The sequence below is a fragment of the Canis aureus genome, chromosome 19, assembly GCF_053574225.1.
Source record: "Canis aureus isolate CA01 chromosome 19, VMU_Caureus_v.1.0, whole genome shotgun sequence".
Taxonomy (NCBI): domain Eukaryota; kingdom Metazoa; phylum Chordata; class Mammalia; order Carnivora; family Canidae; genus Canis; species Canis aureus.
In genome coordinates, this window is record NC_135629.1 from 53,253,692 (window position 1) to 53,272,014 (window position 18,323).

An 18,323-nucleotide genomic window follows, 5' to 3' on the forward strand; every position below is an offset into this window, starting at 1 on the left:
CAGGGCGTGATCCCCGGGGTCCTGGGATCGAGTCCCGCATCGGCCTCCCCGCAGGGAGCCTGCTTCTCCCTCTGCCTGTGTCTCTGCCTCTTTCTGTGCGTCTCTCGTGAATAATAAATCTTTTTTAAAAAATGGTTAAGATAGTCAATTTTATGTTATATACATTTTACCACAATTTTTAAAAATGCAGTTGATAATGCCGTGCTATAGAACCGAAATATGCTAGGGGCGTAGAACTTAAACGTTCTCTCTCTCTCTCTCTCTCTCTCACACACACACACACACACACAAAGCCAAAAATATGAGATGATGGAGAATTAAGTAACTACCTGGGAGAAACGCCTTTAGAGCATACAGGCAAACCAAAATCATCCCGATGGGCACGTTCAGTATCTTACAATTTTACCTTTCAATATCTTATCATTCAACCACACACCAATAAAGCTGGGAGAGAAAAACCCCACTGGTGATACGAATAGGAAACCATCACAAGTCCTAGTTAGTAAGCTTATTTATTTTGTGCATTTTTTTTCAAAATTGTGGTAAAATGCACATGACATAAAATTCACCATCTCCATCATGTCTAAATGCACAGCTCAGCGGCATGAAGCACAGTCACACCATCTACACCCACTCCCACCATCCATCTCCAGAACTTTCCATTCCCCCACACGGAGACCCTGTCCCCCTGAAACACTGACTCCCCACTCCCACCCCACCCCCGGCCCCCCACCATCTGCCTCCTGCCTCTGTGGACAGGACTCCCCCGGAGACCTCCTGTGGGTGGAATCCTACAATATCTGTCCTTAGTTTATTTTTAACTACATAAACTTTGTGGTCATTACAAATTACGTTTAAATAGCCACATTGTAATGATAGATTCAGACTTCCAGAATAAAAGCTGTTATTCTTTAAAAACAAAAAACAAAACAAAAAAAACGAAAGCACTGCGGGCCGCTCCTGGTGGTGGTTCAAGCTGGTGGTTTCGGTTACTCGAATGCAGGGCCAACAGCTCACAGCTAAGCCGAGGCCTGTGCTTGCTCTTGAGTTATATAAAGCATCTGAGGAGATAAATCACGTTTGCAAGCCTCAGCTCAGGCGGGAGATGAGGTCACAGGCATACATATAGCACATGATCTTAGAGTTGGGACGGCTCCCAGAGATCATCTGGCCTCCTGCCCCTTCTCCCGAAAAGGAGGCAGCCAGTGACCAGCTCGGTGACTTGCCCAAAGCCCTACAGCAGGTCAGAGGTCCAGCCAAGAGTAGCCCGCAGGCTCGGGCCTCATCCAGGCCTCGCCAGCAGACACTGAGCCTTTGCCTCCAAGGTCAAGAGCTGAGGAAATGATGAACTCAAAACCAGCCACAGAAAAATAAATACAGACAAACGTAAAAAACAAACAACAAACAACAAAAACCCAAAGGGGGAAAAAATGACATCTGTTTCTCCGGTTGGATGGGATGTTTTTTTAATTCAGTTTTAAATTTTTAAACTAATGTATACAAACCAGGTTGAGGCTCAAATAATTTTCTGTTTTCCTGCAAAGGGATGAAGCCTATTAAGTAAACAAGATTAAAGACTGTGTGGGTGGTAAATCATCACTAGTATGAATTCTTCACGGAGAGCGTAGAAGAAAACACATGATCACTCCTCGCTACCTCAATCCTTAAAACTTTAGTGTCTAAATGTAGAGGCTAATTGGATTTAAATAAAATAAAAATAAATAATTAAAAAAAAAAGAAATGTAAAAAAAAAGAAAAAAATGTAGGGCCTGAAACTCTTCCCTGCCTTCGTCAATAACCTCTCAACTCCCAGCTTAGCCCCAAAATCCAGGGGATTTACAGAGCTGCATCCCCAAAGCAGGGAAGGAGGAGGAGGAGAACGTTTCAGAAGGAAATGGTGCCAAGACATGGGAACTATCTGGTTTTGACATGAGTCTTCAGAGTGTCATTAGGTGATGATGTTTATTTTTTTTTTTAAGATTTTATTTATTTGAGACAGAGCGTGGGAAAGAGAGAGCACGGCAGGGGGAAGGAGCAGAGAGCAGAGGGAGAGGAAGAAGCAGACTCCCTGCTGAGCAAGGAGCCCAACACAGGGCTCGATCTCAGGACCCTGAGACCGTGACTTGAGCCAAAAGGCAGACACTTAACCGAAAGAGCCACCCAGGCACCCCCCTGGGGATGTTTAGAAATGTGTCTGTGTGTTTCTGCACAAGAGCCAATGGAGTGTGTGTGCACATGCCCCTGCACCTCACCCCCCACCCCTGCTTCCACTGGGAAACAGGATGTGGAGAGATGCTTCCCTGGGAGCAGGACAAAGTGGCTCATCTGCTCCCCACACCTGCCGGCACTCACCTTTGAGGCAATAATCCAACTCATAGAGCTCACTGTCTTCGGCCTGCCTCTCCCAGAAAACCAGGTAGTGCGTGATATTGCCATTGGGGTCAGAGGGAGGCTTCCACTTCAGAATAATCTGGGACGAGGAATTCGAAACCGAGATCGGATCCAGGGGGACGGAAGGATCTGCAAAGGAGAGAGGAGACAGGTCCACCGTGAGCGGGGGGGACTGGCTGTCAGGCGGGCCTAGGAAGGAACACAGCAGGTAACGAAATCATGAGGATGTTCACTGCAGTGTTATTTAACATCAGAGAAAACTGAAGATGCGTGGAAAGCTCCTGGGGCAGGTGCAAGCGTTACCAAATCACAGTCCATTTGTACCACAGATCATCACACAGCCACTCGTTCGTTCTTTTAGGCAACACACATTTACGCACAGAAGGCCCCAACTGTGTGCCAAGCTATCTCTGTGCGGAGCACCGGAAAGACGCTGGGGCAAGGGAGGATAGTGGGGAGAGACAAATAAACTCACATTTTCTGGCTAATGTTTGCTCCAAATTGAACCCAGTTGCAGGGCAAATGCCAGTCATCCGTTTCGCGGATATGGCATCTCATTCTGACATCCCCCAAGACATACCACCTTTGAGCTCCACAAAACCTGCCCCTTGAGAATGCAGGTGGCTGAGGGAGTCAGTGAGGTGCGGGGGTGGGGGGCCTCAAGGCAAAGAGCATCATGTGTACAAAGATCCGGAAGCTGGAACTTTCCAGAAACTGTGGAGTCCTTTGGTATTGCTGGAGGATACGAGATGGGTGGGAGGGAGCCCGACTCATAAAGTCTGGACTGTATCCCATGGGACAGGGCTCCTCACCCTCAGTACTACAGACATCTGGGGCTAGATAATTCTTGGGTATGGGTCTGTGCCCTGTGCATCGCTGGATGCTGAGCAGCATCTGGTGGAGTTACCACCCCACCTCCACTGTCATGATACCCAAAACTGTCTCCAAACCTCACCAGACGTCTGTGGGGGTGCAGAATCACCCCTGGATTGAGAACCTCCACCACAGGAGAACGACTTAGGCTTTATAAAAATACAAATACAACTAAATCGCTATGAAATATTCCAGCCCCCCACCCCGAAAAAAATGGAGGGGGGTAGGGCACAGAAATGAAATAAAAATAGCACAACACTGTAATTGTTGAAGCCGGGAGACAGTCCATGGTGTTCATTTTTTTTCCGACTTTTGTGAATTATTTGGAAATTTTCCAGAATGGGAAGGAATATTTATAGACTCCTCAGGTGGCTTGTTGCTACTGCCTTGTCTTTTGAAATTACAAAAGAACAGCCGATGCTTTCAGAAGCCAATAACCACATAAAAGAGCACTTCCTACAAATGTTACTGTGTCGACCCGTTCAAGGCAAGATGTCCAGGCCACGGAAGAAACACTTACTAGTGGCATCTGTCTGCACATAGATGATGTCACTCTTGGCTCCATACGTGCGGCGTTCATCAGAAAAGGTGACCAAGGTCTTGACAAAGATGGCATATTGGGTCCAGGGCTTGAGACCCCGCATCAGCCACCCCGGGTGGTTCTGCGATTTGGGGTCGTTGGACCGCAGAGGTGGGTCAATGTCCACCACCGTCCAGCTGTTGGAGCCACACGCGTCCTGCCCATCAAACTCGGTCACATTCTGATAAGGGCTTTCAAGACAAAGCAGGAGAAGGCAGGTATCATTCCATGACTATGGCTCTGAGGACAGATATGCAGCAGGGGAGGTGACATCCTATAGGGTTGTCTCCTGTTCACCAAAAATCTGATGCCACCAGGAAAAATGACACAGGTCCCGAAGAGAGGGGACTCTTCCCCTTATCATTCAACTTTCCGACTATTGTCAGTAGTGATGATGACACCAACTACCTCGCTACTTATTGGTAAGACTGCATGAGAGGGGCGCCTAGGGGGCTCAGCCGTTAAGCATCTGTCTCTTGATTTCAGCTGAGGCAGTGATCTCAGGGTTGTAAGATCAAGCCCCACGTCGGGCTCTACGCTCAGCACAGAGTCTGCATGAGATTCTCTCTCCCTCTCCCTCTGCCCCCTCCCTCTCCCTGTGTGCATGCTCACTCGTTCTCTCTCTCAAATAAATAAATAAATAAATAAATAAATAAATAAATAAATAAATAAACAAACAAACAAACAATATCTTTTAAAAAGAAAAGACTGCATGAGAGATCGTGTGCTACTTCTCAGCACACAGTCAGACACATGATAAATCTTCAGAGATGGAACAATTATTACTAGGAATATAACCACAACTTCCACCACCTCCTTTTAGAATTTCAGGAAAGTCAAGGATGCCTGGCTGGCTTGGTGGGTGGAGCATGTTTGACTCCTGACCTCGGGGTTGTAAGTTCGAGCCCCATGTTGGGTATAGAGATTACATAAAAATAAAATCTTTTTTTTAATAAAATCTTTAAAAAAAGAATTTCAGCACAGTCGTATATAGTAGACCCTTGAACAACATGGGCTGGACTGGGTGGACCCATCCACACATGGATTTTTTAAAGTACAGGGCCATAAATGCATTTTCCCTCCCTTACGGTTTTCTTAAGAACATTTTCCTTTTACTACTACTAGCTGACTTTATTGTAAGAATAAGTCTATAATACATATAATATACAAAATACATATCAATCAACGGTTTATGTGATCGGTGAGGCTTCCAGCCAATGGCAGGTTATTAGTAGCTAAGTTTTAGGGGAATCAAAAGTTATATGTGGATTTTTGACTTGGGCGGTGGTCAGTGCCCCTAACTTCTGCATTGTTCAAGGCTCAATTGTACTCAAAATGAACAAGTTTTGCTTTTTGTATTTTTGTGGGGTTTTTTTTTAAGATTTTATTTATTTATTCACGAGTGACGCAGAGAGAGAGGCAGAGACATAGGCAGAGAGAGAAGCAGGCTCCCTGTGGGGAGCCCGATGCAAGATTCGATCCCAGGACCCCAGGATCATGCCCTGAGCCGAAGGCAGATGCTCAACCACTGAGCCACCAAGGTGCCCCAAAATGACCAAGTTTAATGGAGACAGTTTTAGTTTGAGAAGATGAGAAAGTTCTAGAGATGGATGCTGGTGATGTTTGCACAACACGGCAAATGTACTTCATGCAACTGAGCAGGACACATAAGCATGGTTCAAATGGTCAATTTTACATTAGATATGTTTTGCCACAATTAAAGGTTGGATTTGCTTCGACATGAATGGAACTGGAGGGTATTATGCTGAGTGAAATAAGTCAATCAGAGGACAAACATTATATGGATTCATTCATTTGGGGAATATAAAAAATAGTGAACGGGAATAAAGGGGAAAGGAGAGAAAATGAGTGAAAATATCAGTGAGGGTGACAAAACATGAGAGACTCCTAACTCTGGGAAACGAACAAGGGATGGTGGAAGGGGAGGTGGGCAGGGGGTTGGGGTGACTGGGTGACGGGCACTGGGGGGGGCACTTGGCGGGATGAGCACTGGGTGTTATGCTCTATGTTGGCAAATTGAACTCCAATAAAAAAATAATAATAAAATAAAAATAATAAAAATGAAAATAAATTCTTTAAAGGTTGGAAAAAATAGAAAATGGATACAAAAATAAATTTTTATTTTTTATTATTTAAAAAAAAATTTTTTTTTTATTTATGATAGTCACAGAGAGAGAGAGAGAGAGGCGGACACACAGGCAGAGGGAGAAGCAGGCTCCATGCAACGGGAGCCCGATGCGGGATTCGATCCCGGGTCTCCAGGATCGCGCCCTGGGCCAAAGGCAGGCGCCAAACCGCTGCGCCACCCAGGGATCCCCAAAAATAAATTTTTAAAGACCCACTCAGTGGACTGAGCAAATTTTGTTAAGGACGTCTTGTTGAGGTGTACGTATATGAGGCAAAATGGAATATTGCCGTAGAACTTGGCCAAAAGAAACCTGTTTCAATTTCTGGTTTTGACAAATGAGGATGTTACTAACTTCACATGCCATCAGCTTGTGAGATGATAAAAGGGATCCTGTAATCGCTATTCCACAAGGAAGAGAGAGAGAGAGGCACCTCAGAGGGGAACCTCTGAACACACACAACCCACACACGTCTATACCCTTTACTTACGCCTCTTTGTAGAAGAGCATGAACCCCAGGAGGTCTCGGAAGTCGGGGGGCCAGTAGGGCTCCCATTTCAGCAAGATCTTGTCATAAGACGTCCGAATGTAAGAAAATTTAAGTAGTTCGTTTTCACCTAGAAAAGTTTAAAAACATTAATGACATCAGCATTAAAAACTTGTTTCAGGCCCCAACAGGTGACCCAACATTTCCAAGAGCATCTGGGAGAAGGGAGGTGTCAGTCTGCTGCTCCCCGGATGGGTCTCACCCCCACAAGCCTCCTCCTGGTGTTCGGAGGCTAGAACTGGTCACGCAAGTTGGTCCCCACGCAGCCAGATGCTCAACACAGGAACAGTGGTCAGCACCGAACTGAGAAGGACAACTGGCCGATAATTATTGGGAAAAGTGATTTTTCAAGAGTGACGACTGTCCTGGCACAATTTTCTCACACACATGGACTTTCAAGCCTTCCTTGTCAGAATATATGACTCCAGTGCAAACTGAATATGGGCCAAGTGAGTTTAGAGAGCACGCAGGCCTTGGAGAGACGATGCCTTAGAAAGAGTGGGATGCAAGCCCCCCCCAAGCTACACCCCAACCTTGCTCTCTCTCCCTCTCCTGAATTCCCACAAATCTGCGGCAAAGACCCAGCTCTTGGAAGCCTTGGCACCTTGCTGCTCTGATATTTCCTCGAGAGAGAACCTGTCAGAGGAGTGAAGTCAGCTGGTAGCCTCCAGCTATGCAGCAGCTGCAGGACCTGCTGGAGCACTAGAGCCAAGGTCACCTATAAGGAGAAATCCATTCATTCATGCATGCATGCATTCATTCATTCATTCATTCAATGCAGATGTGGCATCTTCCAAAATCAGGCACTGTCTCTCTGAAATCACAGAGATATGATAGACCTGTCCTTGGCATTGCAGAAATAGAACTCTGAGCTGCTTTAGCTTGGGGGGGCAATGACACCTGCCACCAACTCCACCCCACCCCACCCCCGCTGAGGGCCAGTGCAGTGCTCAAGGAGAAAGACAGCCGCCTTATCTGGTCCTCGGGCTGGAAGGACCAGGACATCACCACTTACAAGACGCCTGGTCCCCGTTGGTCTTCAGGGCAATGTCGTTCCTCTCCTGGCGCCCCTTGGTTCCTGAGACTTCCTCCATCTTGTGGATCTCAGACAAGCAGAGTTTGGGATTATAGTGGAAGAAGAGTTTCCCCTGAGTGATGGTGAGGTTGTGTTTGCTCCAGTCCCATAGCTGCCTTAGGTTCTGGTTGTCCAAGGCATAGAAAGAGTAGTTCCTACGGGAACACACACAAACCTTGTCATTCCCTGGCTTGTCACAAGCAGAGAAAAAATGTAAGAATCCTCCTCTTTCACTTTCCTAGTTTGAGTCCACGTCAAAATAACATCTCAGATGGAACAGTTTCAGTAAAATGCATTATTAAAATTCACTTTCCTGATTCGTTTTGAAGACTTTAAAATGTGGCCACTGGATCGTTTAAAGTCACACGTGTGACTTGTGTCACATTTCTTTCCTTTTTTTTTTTAATCTTATGGGGAGGTACTTTGAGACTCTGTAAATATCCTGTTACTCATCAAATTTTCACCATTTAGCATCTATTCATGTCTGAATTGATTATTACTCACTGATTTTTTTTTTTTTTTAAGCAGGCTCTGTGCTCAGTATGGAGTCCAATGCAGGGCTTGAACTCACAACCCTGAGATCAAGACCTGAGCTGAGATCAAGAGTCAGACTCTCAACAGACTGAGCCACCCAGGCACCCCTGACTTGTACCATATCTCTAGTGGATGGTACTGGTCTAGTTCTAGGACACCTATGTAGGGGGTCATAAGCACAATCCAAATGAAAGGTCTAGACCTCAGCAAACAAGGCCATTTTATGGCAGAAAAATCAGCATGAGCTGGTGAACGATTCAAGAAGGTGGTCTTAAAAAAAAAAAAAAAAAAAAAAAAAAAAGGAAGGTGGTCTAAACAGTTCAGTGCAGTGGCTTCTCAAATGCCACTCATAGTCCCCTCTTCTCTGACTTCCTCTACTATACAGATCGGAAAAGGTAAATATTCATGCATCCACCCTTCCTTGCAACTGGGAGCAGCCACTTGACCCTGTTCTCACCAAGGAGACATGAGAAATCAGTGTTGGGGTTGAGAGTGTGGAAGGGTCCAGGCAGGGTTTTATTTCTTAAGGAGACATTCTCAATTGGCATGGGCCTTTGTCCTTCCCCTTTTCCCATTGGTTCCACAATTGTGAGGCTGAAGGCGAAGCAGCCATCTTGCAACCATGAGGAGCACAAAAATGGACAGAACCTAGATCCTAAGTTGGGGTATCTGGGGAGCTCAGTCAGTTAAGCATCTGCCATCAGCTCAGGTCATGATCCCAGGGTCCTAGGATCAAGACCCACATCAGTCTCCCTGCTCAGTTGGGGAGTCTGCTTCTCCTCCTCCCTCTGATGCTCCCCCTGCTTGTGCTCTCTCTCTCTCTCTCAAATAATTAAATATTTTTTAAACACCCTAAGTTATATCATTGTAAGTTTAGTTAATAATACTGTACCGCATATTTAAAAGCTAAGAGAATAGATCTTAAAAAAGTTCCCAACACAAGAAAAAAATCTTGTAACTATATGGGATGATGGTTCTTAACTAGACTTATCCTGGTGATCATTTTGCAATGTATGCAAATATCAATATATGCAAATATAGAATCATTATGTTATCACCTGAAACATAATATTACATGCCAACTATACCTCAGTAAAAAACAAAACAAAACAAAAAAAGCTAAAGTTTTCTCGCCCCACCCCCAGTTTTATTGAAATATAACTGATTAATAAGACTGTATTAGTTTCAGGCATACAACATTACAATTGATACCTGTAGATATTACAAAACAATTAAAAAAAACCACCCTAAGTTCAGTTCACATCCATCACTTCACATCATTTAAAAAAAAAAAAAAGTTTCTGGGGCACCTGGGTGGCTCAGTGGATGAGCGTCTGCTTTCAGCTCAGGGTGTGATCCCAGGGTCCTGAGATCGAGTCCCACATTAGGCTCCTCACAGGGAGCCTGCTTCTCCCTCTGCCTGTGCCTCTGCCTCTCTCTGTGTGTCTCTGATGAATAAATTAATAAAGTCTTTAAAAAATAAATTGTTTCTTGTGATGAGAACTTTTAAGATTTACAGTCTCAGCAACTTTCAAATGTAAAATACAGGTTGGCTAATTACAGTCACCGGGTGATACATCACCTCCCCAGGATGTATTTATTTTATAACTAGAAATTCGTGCCTGTTGACCCCTGGCACCTGTTCCCCTCCACCCAGTCCCCCCACCGACCCACGGTCCCCCAACCTCTGGTAACCACCAATCTATTCTCTTATCTATAAGCCTGGTTTTTTGGTTTTGTTTTTAGATGCCTCACATAAGTGAGATCCTACAGCATTTGTGTTTCGCTGACTTATCTCACTTGGCGTAACATCCTCAAGCTCCGTACATATTGTCGCAAATGGCAGGATTTCCTCCCTTTTTATGGCCGAGTGATACTCCACTGCGTGTGTGTGCCACATCTTTATCCATTCATCCGTCCATGGACACAGGTGTTTCCACGTCTTGGCAAAAACCCCTAAGTTGTTTGAAATCACAAACCTCCCAGAGAGCATTCGGGACACACCCAGAACCGGGCCACCTACCCGATCTCCAAGGTCTCCCCTCGAATCAGCCGCAACTTCCGGAAAAAGGAAAGAGACACAAGAGCATAGGATCTCCGGATTTTCAGGTACCCGGAAATCTCTTCAATGAGTCCGAGGTTGGCCTCCAGCTCGGCCGCCAGGTTGTCTAAAGAAAGGAGAGAATATCCAGTGAGCTTCTACAGAAATACTTTAATCTTCCCAAAACTTCCCATAATGAGGAGTCAACCTATAGGCTGCAGATGACTTCAACATACCCTGATCATACTCAGAACAAGAACCCAAAGCCTGTACCGCAAGGTCTGCAAGTCCCTATATAAGTAACCAGTGCTTTTTTTTTTTTTCTCATCCTTAACTTTGTCTACCCTCCTCCAGACACACAGGCCTCCCCATCATTCTTTAAACAAGCCAGGCCTCCTTCTGCCCCAGGACCTTTGCACTGGCTTCCTCCTTTGCCCAGACTATTATTCTCTCACAGATCTGCTTGGTTTGCTTCCTCTCCAGCTCAAAGCATCCCACCTCAGACCATAAACCCTTCGAAAACAGCAAACCCCTTATCCTCTATTTCAGAGGTTGGCAAATGACAGCCCAGAAGCCAAGCCCAGTCTGTTTTGTCAATAAAGTTTAATTGGAAAAGAGTCTCGCCCAGTTGTTCACAAGTTCTCTACGGCTGATCTTCCTCTACAAGAGCAGTAGTAATGGCAGAGACCGTCTGGCCTGCACAGCTGAATATATTTATTATATGGCCCTTTATAAGAAAGAGTCGCCGATCTCTGCTCCCTCCATTACCTCTGCTTTACTTCCTCCTTTCGTAGTGGGATCCACCCCAGGTTTACGTTCTACGTACGATGATGGGCTTATTCGTAAGCTCCATCACACATGGGCTCTGCTTTCTTCACTGCGAGTATTTGGTAAATGTTTGCTGAATAAGTAAACAGAGGGATGCCTTTTTGCCTGCGATGGTATTTCTGGAAACACGGTCCCCGACCTGCAACGCGGCAGGCATGCTGCCTACTTGTTAAAAAAAAAAAATGCAAAAAAAAAAAAAAAAAGCAAATTCCAGGGGGCACCTGGGTGGCTCAGCAGTTGAGCATCTGCCTTCAGCTTAGGGCGTCATCCCAGATCTCGGGTCCAGGGATCGAGCCCCACATCGGGCTCTGTGAGGGGAGCCTGCTTCTCCCTCAGCCTGTGTCTCTGCCCCTCTCTCTCTCTCTCTCTCTCAGGAATAAATAAATAAAAATCCTTAAAACACAGAAAACAAATTTTTTAAAGATTTATTTATCTATTTATTTATCTATTTATTTATTTATGATGGACAGAGAGAGAGAGAGAGGGGCAGAGACACAGGAGGAGGGAGAGGCAGGCTCCATGCAGGGAGCCTGACGTGGGACTCAAATCCAGGACTCCAGGATCGCGCCCCAGGCCAAAGGCAGGCGCTAAACCGCTGAGCCACCCAGGGATCCCCAGAAAACAAATTTTTAATACATAAATAAAAATGCAAATTCCCGCATAGGAACATTAATTTCCAACTTGGAAAATTAGAATCTCGGGGCAGCTGGGGCCAGGACTGGGCTGTGAATTTCAGGTCTGGAAGCCAATGCCTCAAGGGACTGACGTGTGTCTGGGCAGTTGGGTCCCGGCCAGCTGCAGCCCCCCCCCATCACCCTCCCCAGCACTCACTGCCCCCTCGAATGTTGATGATTAGACTTCCGTTGACAACAGTGCAGCCTCGAAGCTCCTGGGCAGACGTCACTGAGTCGATGGTCTTCTCGCCTTCCAGAATGTGGCAGACCTTGGGACAGGGGCCCAGGCACGGAGTGCACATCAGGCTGAAGAAAGAGCGGAGAGAGGGGGTCAGGGCACCCAGGACCCCATGCGCGTGTCAGGTTACACCCCTACACTGAGGCTGGGTGCTGCACCCACAGCACCCTGACATCTGGGCCCGAGAATTCTCCGCTGTGAGGGTGTCCTGTGGCATCCCTGGCCCTCACCCACTTGCTGCCAGTAGCACCTGCCCCGACGGCATGACAGCCAAAAATGGCTCCAAACATTGTCCCCTGTGGGGACCAGGGGCAAAGCACCCCCTGCCAGGCCTCCATGGTGGCAAGCCCAACAGCATTACCCCGCAGTCGGGGACTCACACTTGCCCCCCAAAACGATGGGGCTCCTGCCATACCCCAGAGGAATGGGATTCACGCTGCCCCCCAGCCCCCGTGGAGGATCACGCTCTACCCCGAAGAGACAGGACTCACACCATCACACTGAAGGGATGGGGCTTGGCTGTCACCATAGTGATGGGAATTATTCTGAGCTCACGGGCCTTTCGGGGGGCTTCCACTGCCCCCCCAAGGCAGATCTCAGGCGGCCGCCCCAAGGAGATCCGGCACTTGCTGTTGTGGGGATCTGACGTGCCCACACCTAGAACACAACCTCATGCAGAACAGCATGTGACAGCAGCCTGTGGCTTCACTGATGACAGCCGAAGGTCCCCGAATACACAGGCCCCAGGGATTCCTGGGGAACCGGCCCTCCCCCACGCAGGGTGCAAGGTGCATTCTTGGCGAGCGCGGCCCTCATAGGTCCAGGCAAGACACAGGGTCCGGGCCAGGCAGGGCCCCATCTTCCATCCCTCTGGGTAACGGCCTAAATCCTGTCACTCTCATCCCCCTGGTTCAGAGGTGGGCATGTACCCAAGTCAGCCAAGTGAGGGTTTTACCAGAACTTCCCAGAGGGAGAAACAGTCTAAAGCACTTGGCACACAGAAAACAAGAATCATCAGTTCTTGCTCTGATGACCACTTTTTATCAGTGGTATCGTCGTTGCTACTGGTGTTGGCTACACACCATGTCATTGCTACTGGTGTTGGCATGTTCAGTTCTTCAGAATGACCTTTGGGGTGGCAGTCCCAGGCCCTGGCACGGAGCTCCAAAGGCCCTTGGAATTTTCTGCATAGCATCTCTGCTATGCTAGTGAGGTGACAGGTGGTGGTCCCATGCAACTCTAGGATGGGGGCTGGTCACCCAAAACACCAATGATAGGATTAGATCTGTGGGTCTTTCAGCCACTGGAGACGGAGTTCAATCACGTGGTCAAGGATTCGCTTAATCACACACCTATGTGATGAGACCCCAGGAAAAATTCTGGATACCCACTCAGTGGCGCGTCCTGGACAGTGAATGCATGTAGGATTCCACAGGGCAGAGCTGGGGCTCTCTCCTTGATAACATGTGCGTCCCTAATAATAAAGCTGCAGTTGTAATATGGGTAGTGTAAGTGCCTGATGGTAAGCTTTGATTGCCAAGGCATCCACTTCCTAAGACATCCCTCTGGAATAAATGTATGGCCAGTTGCAGGACACGTCGGAGCAACACGGCCGATAAGGAACCTGGCTGCCCGGCCATGAAGCTCCCTCTTCCAGAAAGCCCTGGGTAGCCTAGAGAGTTGCCTGCCCAAGTGACCCCACTTCCGTCCCACCCCAATTCCTCTTCTTATGCTTTAGATTCACCAGTAAAGAGTGATCCCATGAAACCCTGGACAGCCCACCTCGGGCTCTAACAAAGGTGGAACCCCCAGTCCACACTGTCAGTCTCTCTCTCTCTCTCTCTCTCCCCCCATGAGCTCACTGTGTGGCCCATGAGGGTGCCGTGAGCCCTCTGGTGAGGCCTTGTGAGTCCTAACCCTCGTTCCTCAAGGGTCCCAGATGGTCTTCGCTGAAGCACGTGTGGCGATCATAATGAGAACCACCAGGGCCGGCCCAGCCATAAACAGGGGCCCTGATGGGGAAAGGTCTGGAGCTCGCCACATGCGACGCCTGCCTCCTGGGAGAGCCCTGTGGGCATCCCTAATCAAGGATGCTACCATTAACAGGCTCGGGACGGCCTGAACAGCATGGATTTCTTTCTTTTTTTTTTTTTTTTTTAATGTAAATTCTGCAACTTGTTCTAGCAAATTATCGAACCTAAAACAGGTTCAGTGAGAACCCCTATGTTTATAGCCAGGTGATGAGAAGTACGGGTGGCCTGGGTACCCCCATAGCGTGGCTGGTATCTGGAGTGAGGGCAGTCTTATGAAGGACACAGTGTGATGCTCACTCCAGGAGGTGGAGAGGGTCAGAACTGCATTGCAGACACCTGGTTGATACCAGAGCAGCTGGGGTGGAAACCGAAGAGTGACCAAATGTTTGGGTTCTTTTGTTGATTCTGCAAATATTCACAGAGCACCTATTATGTGACAGGTGATATTCTAAGCCAGGGGTCGGCAAACTCCGGCCTGCAGGCCAAAGCCAGCTGGCCACCTGTCTTTACAAATAACATTACGCCAGAGCCCAGACACACCCGTCGGTTTGTGTATCGTCTATGGCTTCTCGCATGCTATAGGGGCTGAGTTGCGTAGCTGCAACAGAGACCATATGGCCCTCAGAGCTGAAAATATTTACTATCTGGCCCTTTGCCAACGCCCGTTCAAAGCTGCAGGCACACAGGAGTGAGCAAAACAGACGTACTTTCCCTGTGGGAGATTATCATGGCCACAGGTTGTTTGCAGCCCATCCCACCAAGAAGTGCGGTTTACTTCCCCATTCAGTGAATCTGGGCTTGGCCGTGTGACTTGCTTTGGCCAATGGGACGTTAACAAATGTAACACAAGTAGAGGCTTGAAAAGTACTTGCACACACATGGGAGCAGCCCTCCCTGGCTGCTGGGCTGAGAAACCACATGGAGGGAGGCCTCGGCTGCCCATCTACGATATGAGAGGCTCTACTATACCATCCAGTCCGGGCTGGCTCAGCCCAGCCAAACCACCCGTCAACCCACGAAATCACTATAAATCATAAATGAGTGTTGTTTAAGGTCACTGAGTGTTGGGTGGTTTGTTACACAGAAAGAGCTGACCGATATACTTGTGAAACATACGGTCAGGTTGGGTTAAAATGAACAAATTGGCAATTAAAATATCAATTAGTGATATCTGAATCATTGTGATAGCAACCGGTGATATTGAATCATTTATCAAATATCATTGATCAGAGTGAAAACTGTGTGATATGCCAAGAAGGAGCTAGATACTAATTCAGACAGGGCGGTCAGATAGGGAAGAGGGTTCTCAGAGGAAGTGACTTTTCGGCTGCGACCTGGATGACAAGAAGCCAGCCACACCAAGATCATTCTAGGGGATGCCCCACACCTGCCGCACTCTTAACAGTCACTCAAATATCGAGCCCTCCTCGTGCCAGTAAAGGGCACCCTGGTGCTCCCACCAGGTACCTCAAAGGGACCATAGACAGTGAGGCTTCTTAATCAATCACGTGGGTTCCGAGACCTCTGTTCTGAAACTGTCAGACACCAATTTCCCAGATAAACCACCAGACTGGAAGAAAACATATCTGGTCCTATTTGATATCAAACCACATTAGAAAACGAGGGCCCTAAAGTCTTTCATAAAATAAAAAGCTTCGGAAGGAAAGCTAATGGGGCACCTGGGTGGCTCAGTGGTTAAGCATCTGCCTTCAGCTCAGGGCGTGATCCCAGGGTCCTGGGATCAAGTCCCGCATCAGCTCCCCGCATGGAGCCTGCTTCTCCCTCTGCCTGTGTCTCTGCCCCTCTCTCTGTGTCTCTCATGAATAAATAAATAAAATCTTTAAAAAAAAAAAAAAAAAGGAAAGCTGGTAATTTTTTTCTTTAACCAACAAAGTAAAATATTGCTACAACAAGTTATAATTGGCATCTCTCACTTTGCCCTCCTCCCCTCAGTAAAGGTCCCAGACATCACAGGATGTGCTGCCAGTTTCCCGGGGTTTCAGTTCTAGGGGCTGTTGTACCATCAGCAATTGCATCAAAGAAATCTCCTCTACATCTCAGGTCTCGGTTATCGTCAGGGAAAAAAAAAAAAAAAACCTTTTATGTAAAGCCAGTGTCTTTTAAACAAACATCTCAGCGGAAGATGTTAATATCCATGCTTTATTTCAAACATGGAAAAACAAAAACAAAAACAAAAAACCCAGATATGAATCAAAAGGAATATAGTCATTTTCCCAACCTGACTGATAAACTGGCCAGGAAAAAAAAAGAGAAAAAAAAAAAACTGGCAGGCAAAGGTGATTTATAGAAGCCTATTTTTGACCAACAAAGCCACTTGATAGGTTTTGTCAAAAACAAGTAAAACAAAACATGTTGTACTTGCAGGTTTCACAAACACTCCAAGAGAGGCTCCTAAGGACTGAAATAAAGATTGTTTTCCTTCCCACCCACTCCACCCGGGGAAATAAAATTTCCCACCAGAACACGCTCGCTTGGCTAATTCTCAAGTCTGAAGAGGAAGATTTTTTACGTAAGCAGATCAGCTCAAGGCCCCTTGACGTGCGTCTGTTTCTGATTTGGTTTTTGTTGTTTTGTGAGGTTTTTTTTTTTTTTTCCAACCCTCCGCACAAAAACCAGGAAACAGATTTTTTAAACTTGGTTACAGCCCTGAGACACCGAAATAGCTCATCTGAGAAGCTAACAACATGAACAAAAAGTCTGTGATGTGCGTAGGAAATCTGACTCACCGCCGAGGACAGAAAACCGTATTCCTCACCCGAACAGGAGGAAACGGTCTGATGGCACTGTCCTTCAAAAAGAGGCGAAGTCCTGAGAATAGTCTAGAATGGAGTCTCTTCCTCCTTGTGATCCAGGCTAATCTCAGCTCGCTGCCTGGCTCCAGGGTGCAGAAAACGTAAAAACCTCAGCTCTGCTCTTGGTTGTAACACCTGGGCAGCTCCATCACTGCGGACAGTCCTGTCCACGTGAAGGATTCTAGCAGAAAACCAAGCGCTCCTGCTTTTGCATCTTCTATTCCCAAAGCTAAGCACAGAAAACCTTTATAAAGGGGTGTGCAAAGGTGTTGAAAACATTTACCTCTACTCTCTCATCCTTTACAGAAAGCTAGTCGACTCCTGCTCCAAAGGCCAGGATGGAAACAGGAGGCAGAAACGGCATCCGACAGACCCAAGAAGCTGGCCACTTGCTTGTAGCCAGTTAACTCCTGCGTGTCACACAGTTTTAACAGGTGCCACCCCCACCGTCAAGCCCGCGTCGCTCCCCCCTCTGTGCCGCCCCCGCTCCGTCCCCGGAACCTGCGCCCAGGACTCACTTGCTGGAATTCATCGTGTAGCCAGAGGGGCACTCGGGGATGCACTTGTTATTGTGGATGACGTACTGGTGGCAGCCCTGTCTCCGGGAGTTCTTGCATTTGTTGTGCAGGTCCTGGCAGAAGCTGAAGTTCACGCAGCGCCAGTCTTGGAAGTGGTAGTACGGGGGTGGGCAGGTCTCCACGCACCTGCCATCCAGGTAGAAGTTGCGACAGGCCACGCACTTGGTGGGGTCGTCGGGCTCGGAGCAGTTGCCTAAACACTCGCTGTGGCAGCAGAGGCCCTCGGCGGTGCAGCCATGGGACTTGCAGATGGTCGGACAAACTGGAGGGGGAAAGAAAACAGCTGGTCAACAGCTTCGCCCAATTGCTGCCTGCATAGACGGGAGGTCTGGGTGAGGGAGTGCAAGCCAAACAAAATAGTAACGGGAAGAGTCTCACTTCTACTATACTTGCTCCATGCCAGGCACAACTAACAACTCGTGTCAGCCCCCGAGCCAGTGGCTTGTTCCTCGGTATTTAGGAGCACTTCGGGGGGCACCTGGGTGGCTCAGTGGGTGAGCGTCTGCTTTCAGCTCAGGGCGTGATCCCAGGGTCCTGGGATCGAGTGCCGCTTCGGGGTCCCCGCAGGGAGCCTGCTTTTCCCTCTGCCTGTGTCTCTGCCTCTCTCTCTGTGTATCTCTCATGAATTAATTAATTAATTAATTAAACAATTTACTTAAAAAATTTATTTATTTATTCATGAGAGGCAGAGACACAGGCAGAGGGAGAAGCAGGCTGCCCACAAGGAGACTGACGCAGGACTCAATCCCAGGACCCTGGGATCACGACCTGAGCCAAAGGCAGGCACTCAACCACTGAGCCACACAGGTGCCTCAGATGTTTTGCTTTGTTTTGAATTTACTTTTTTTTTTTATATTTTATTTATTTATTTATGAGAGACACAGGCAGAAGGGGAAGCAGGCTCCCTGAGGGGAGCCCGATGCGGGACTTGATCCCGGGACCCCGGGACCACGCCCTGAGCTGAAAGCAGA

General features: G+C 47.6%; 1 protein-coding gene across 3 annotated transcripts in view; it reads right to left on the minus strand.

Moving 5' to 3' along the window:
• The window catches only part of INSR (insulin receptor), a 135,228-nt gene that overhangs the window by 36,226 nt on the left and 80,679 nt on the right, over positions 1-18,323 (minus strand). For all 3 annotated transcript variants that reach the window (XM_077860064.1, XM_077860063.1, XM_077860065.1), the window contains 7 exons: positions 17,293-17,614; positions 11,848-11,996; positions 10,171-10,315; positions 7,554-7,768; positions 6,482-6,608; positions 3,785-4,035; positions 2,353-2,520 (listed from right to left, as the gene is read on the minus strand). In XM_077860064.1, the coding sequence (XP_077716190.1) occupies positions 2,353-2,520; positions 3,785-4,035; positions 6,482-6,608; positions 7,554-7,768; positions 10,171-10,315; positions 11,848-11,996; positions 17,293-17,614 (1,377 nt within the window). The remainder of the gene's footprint in view (positions 1-2,352; positions 2,521-3,784; positions 4,036-6,481; positions 6,609-7,553; positions 7,769-10,170; positions 10,316-11,847; positions 11,997-17,292; positions 17,615-18,323) is intronic.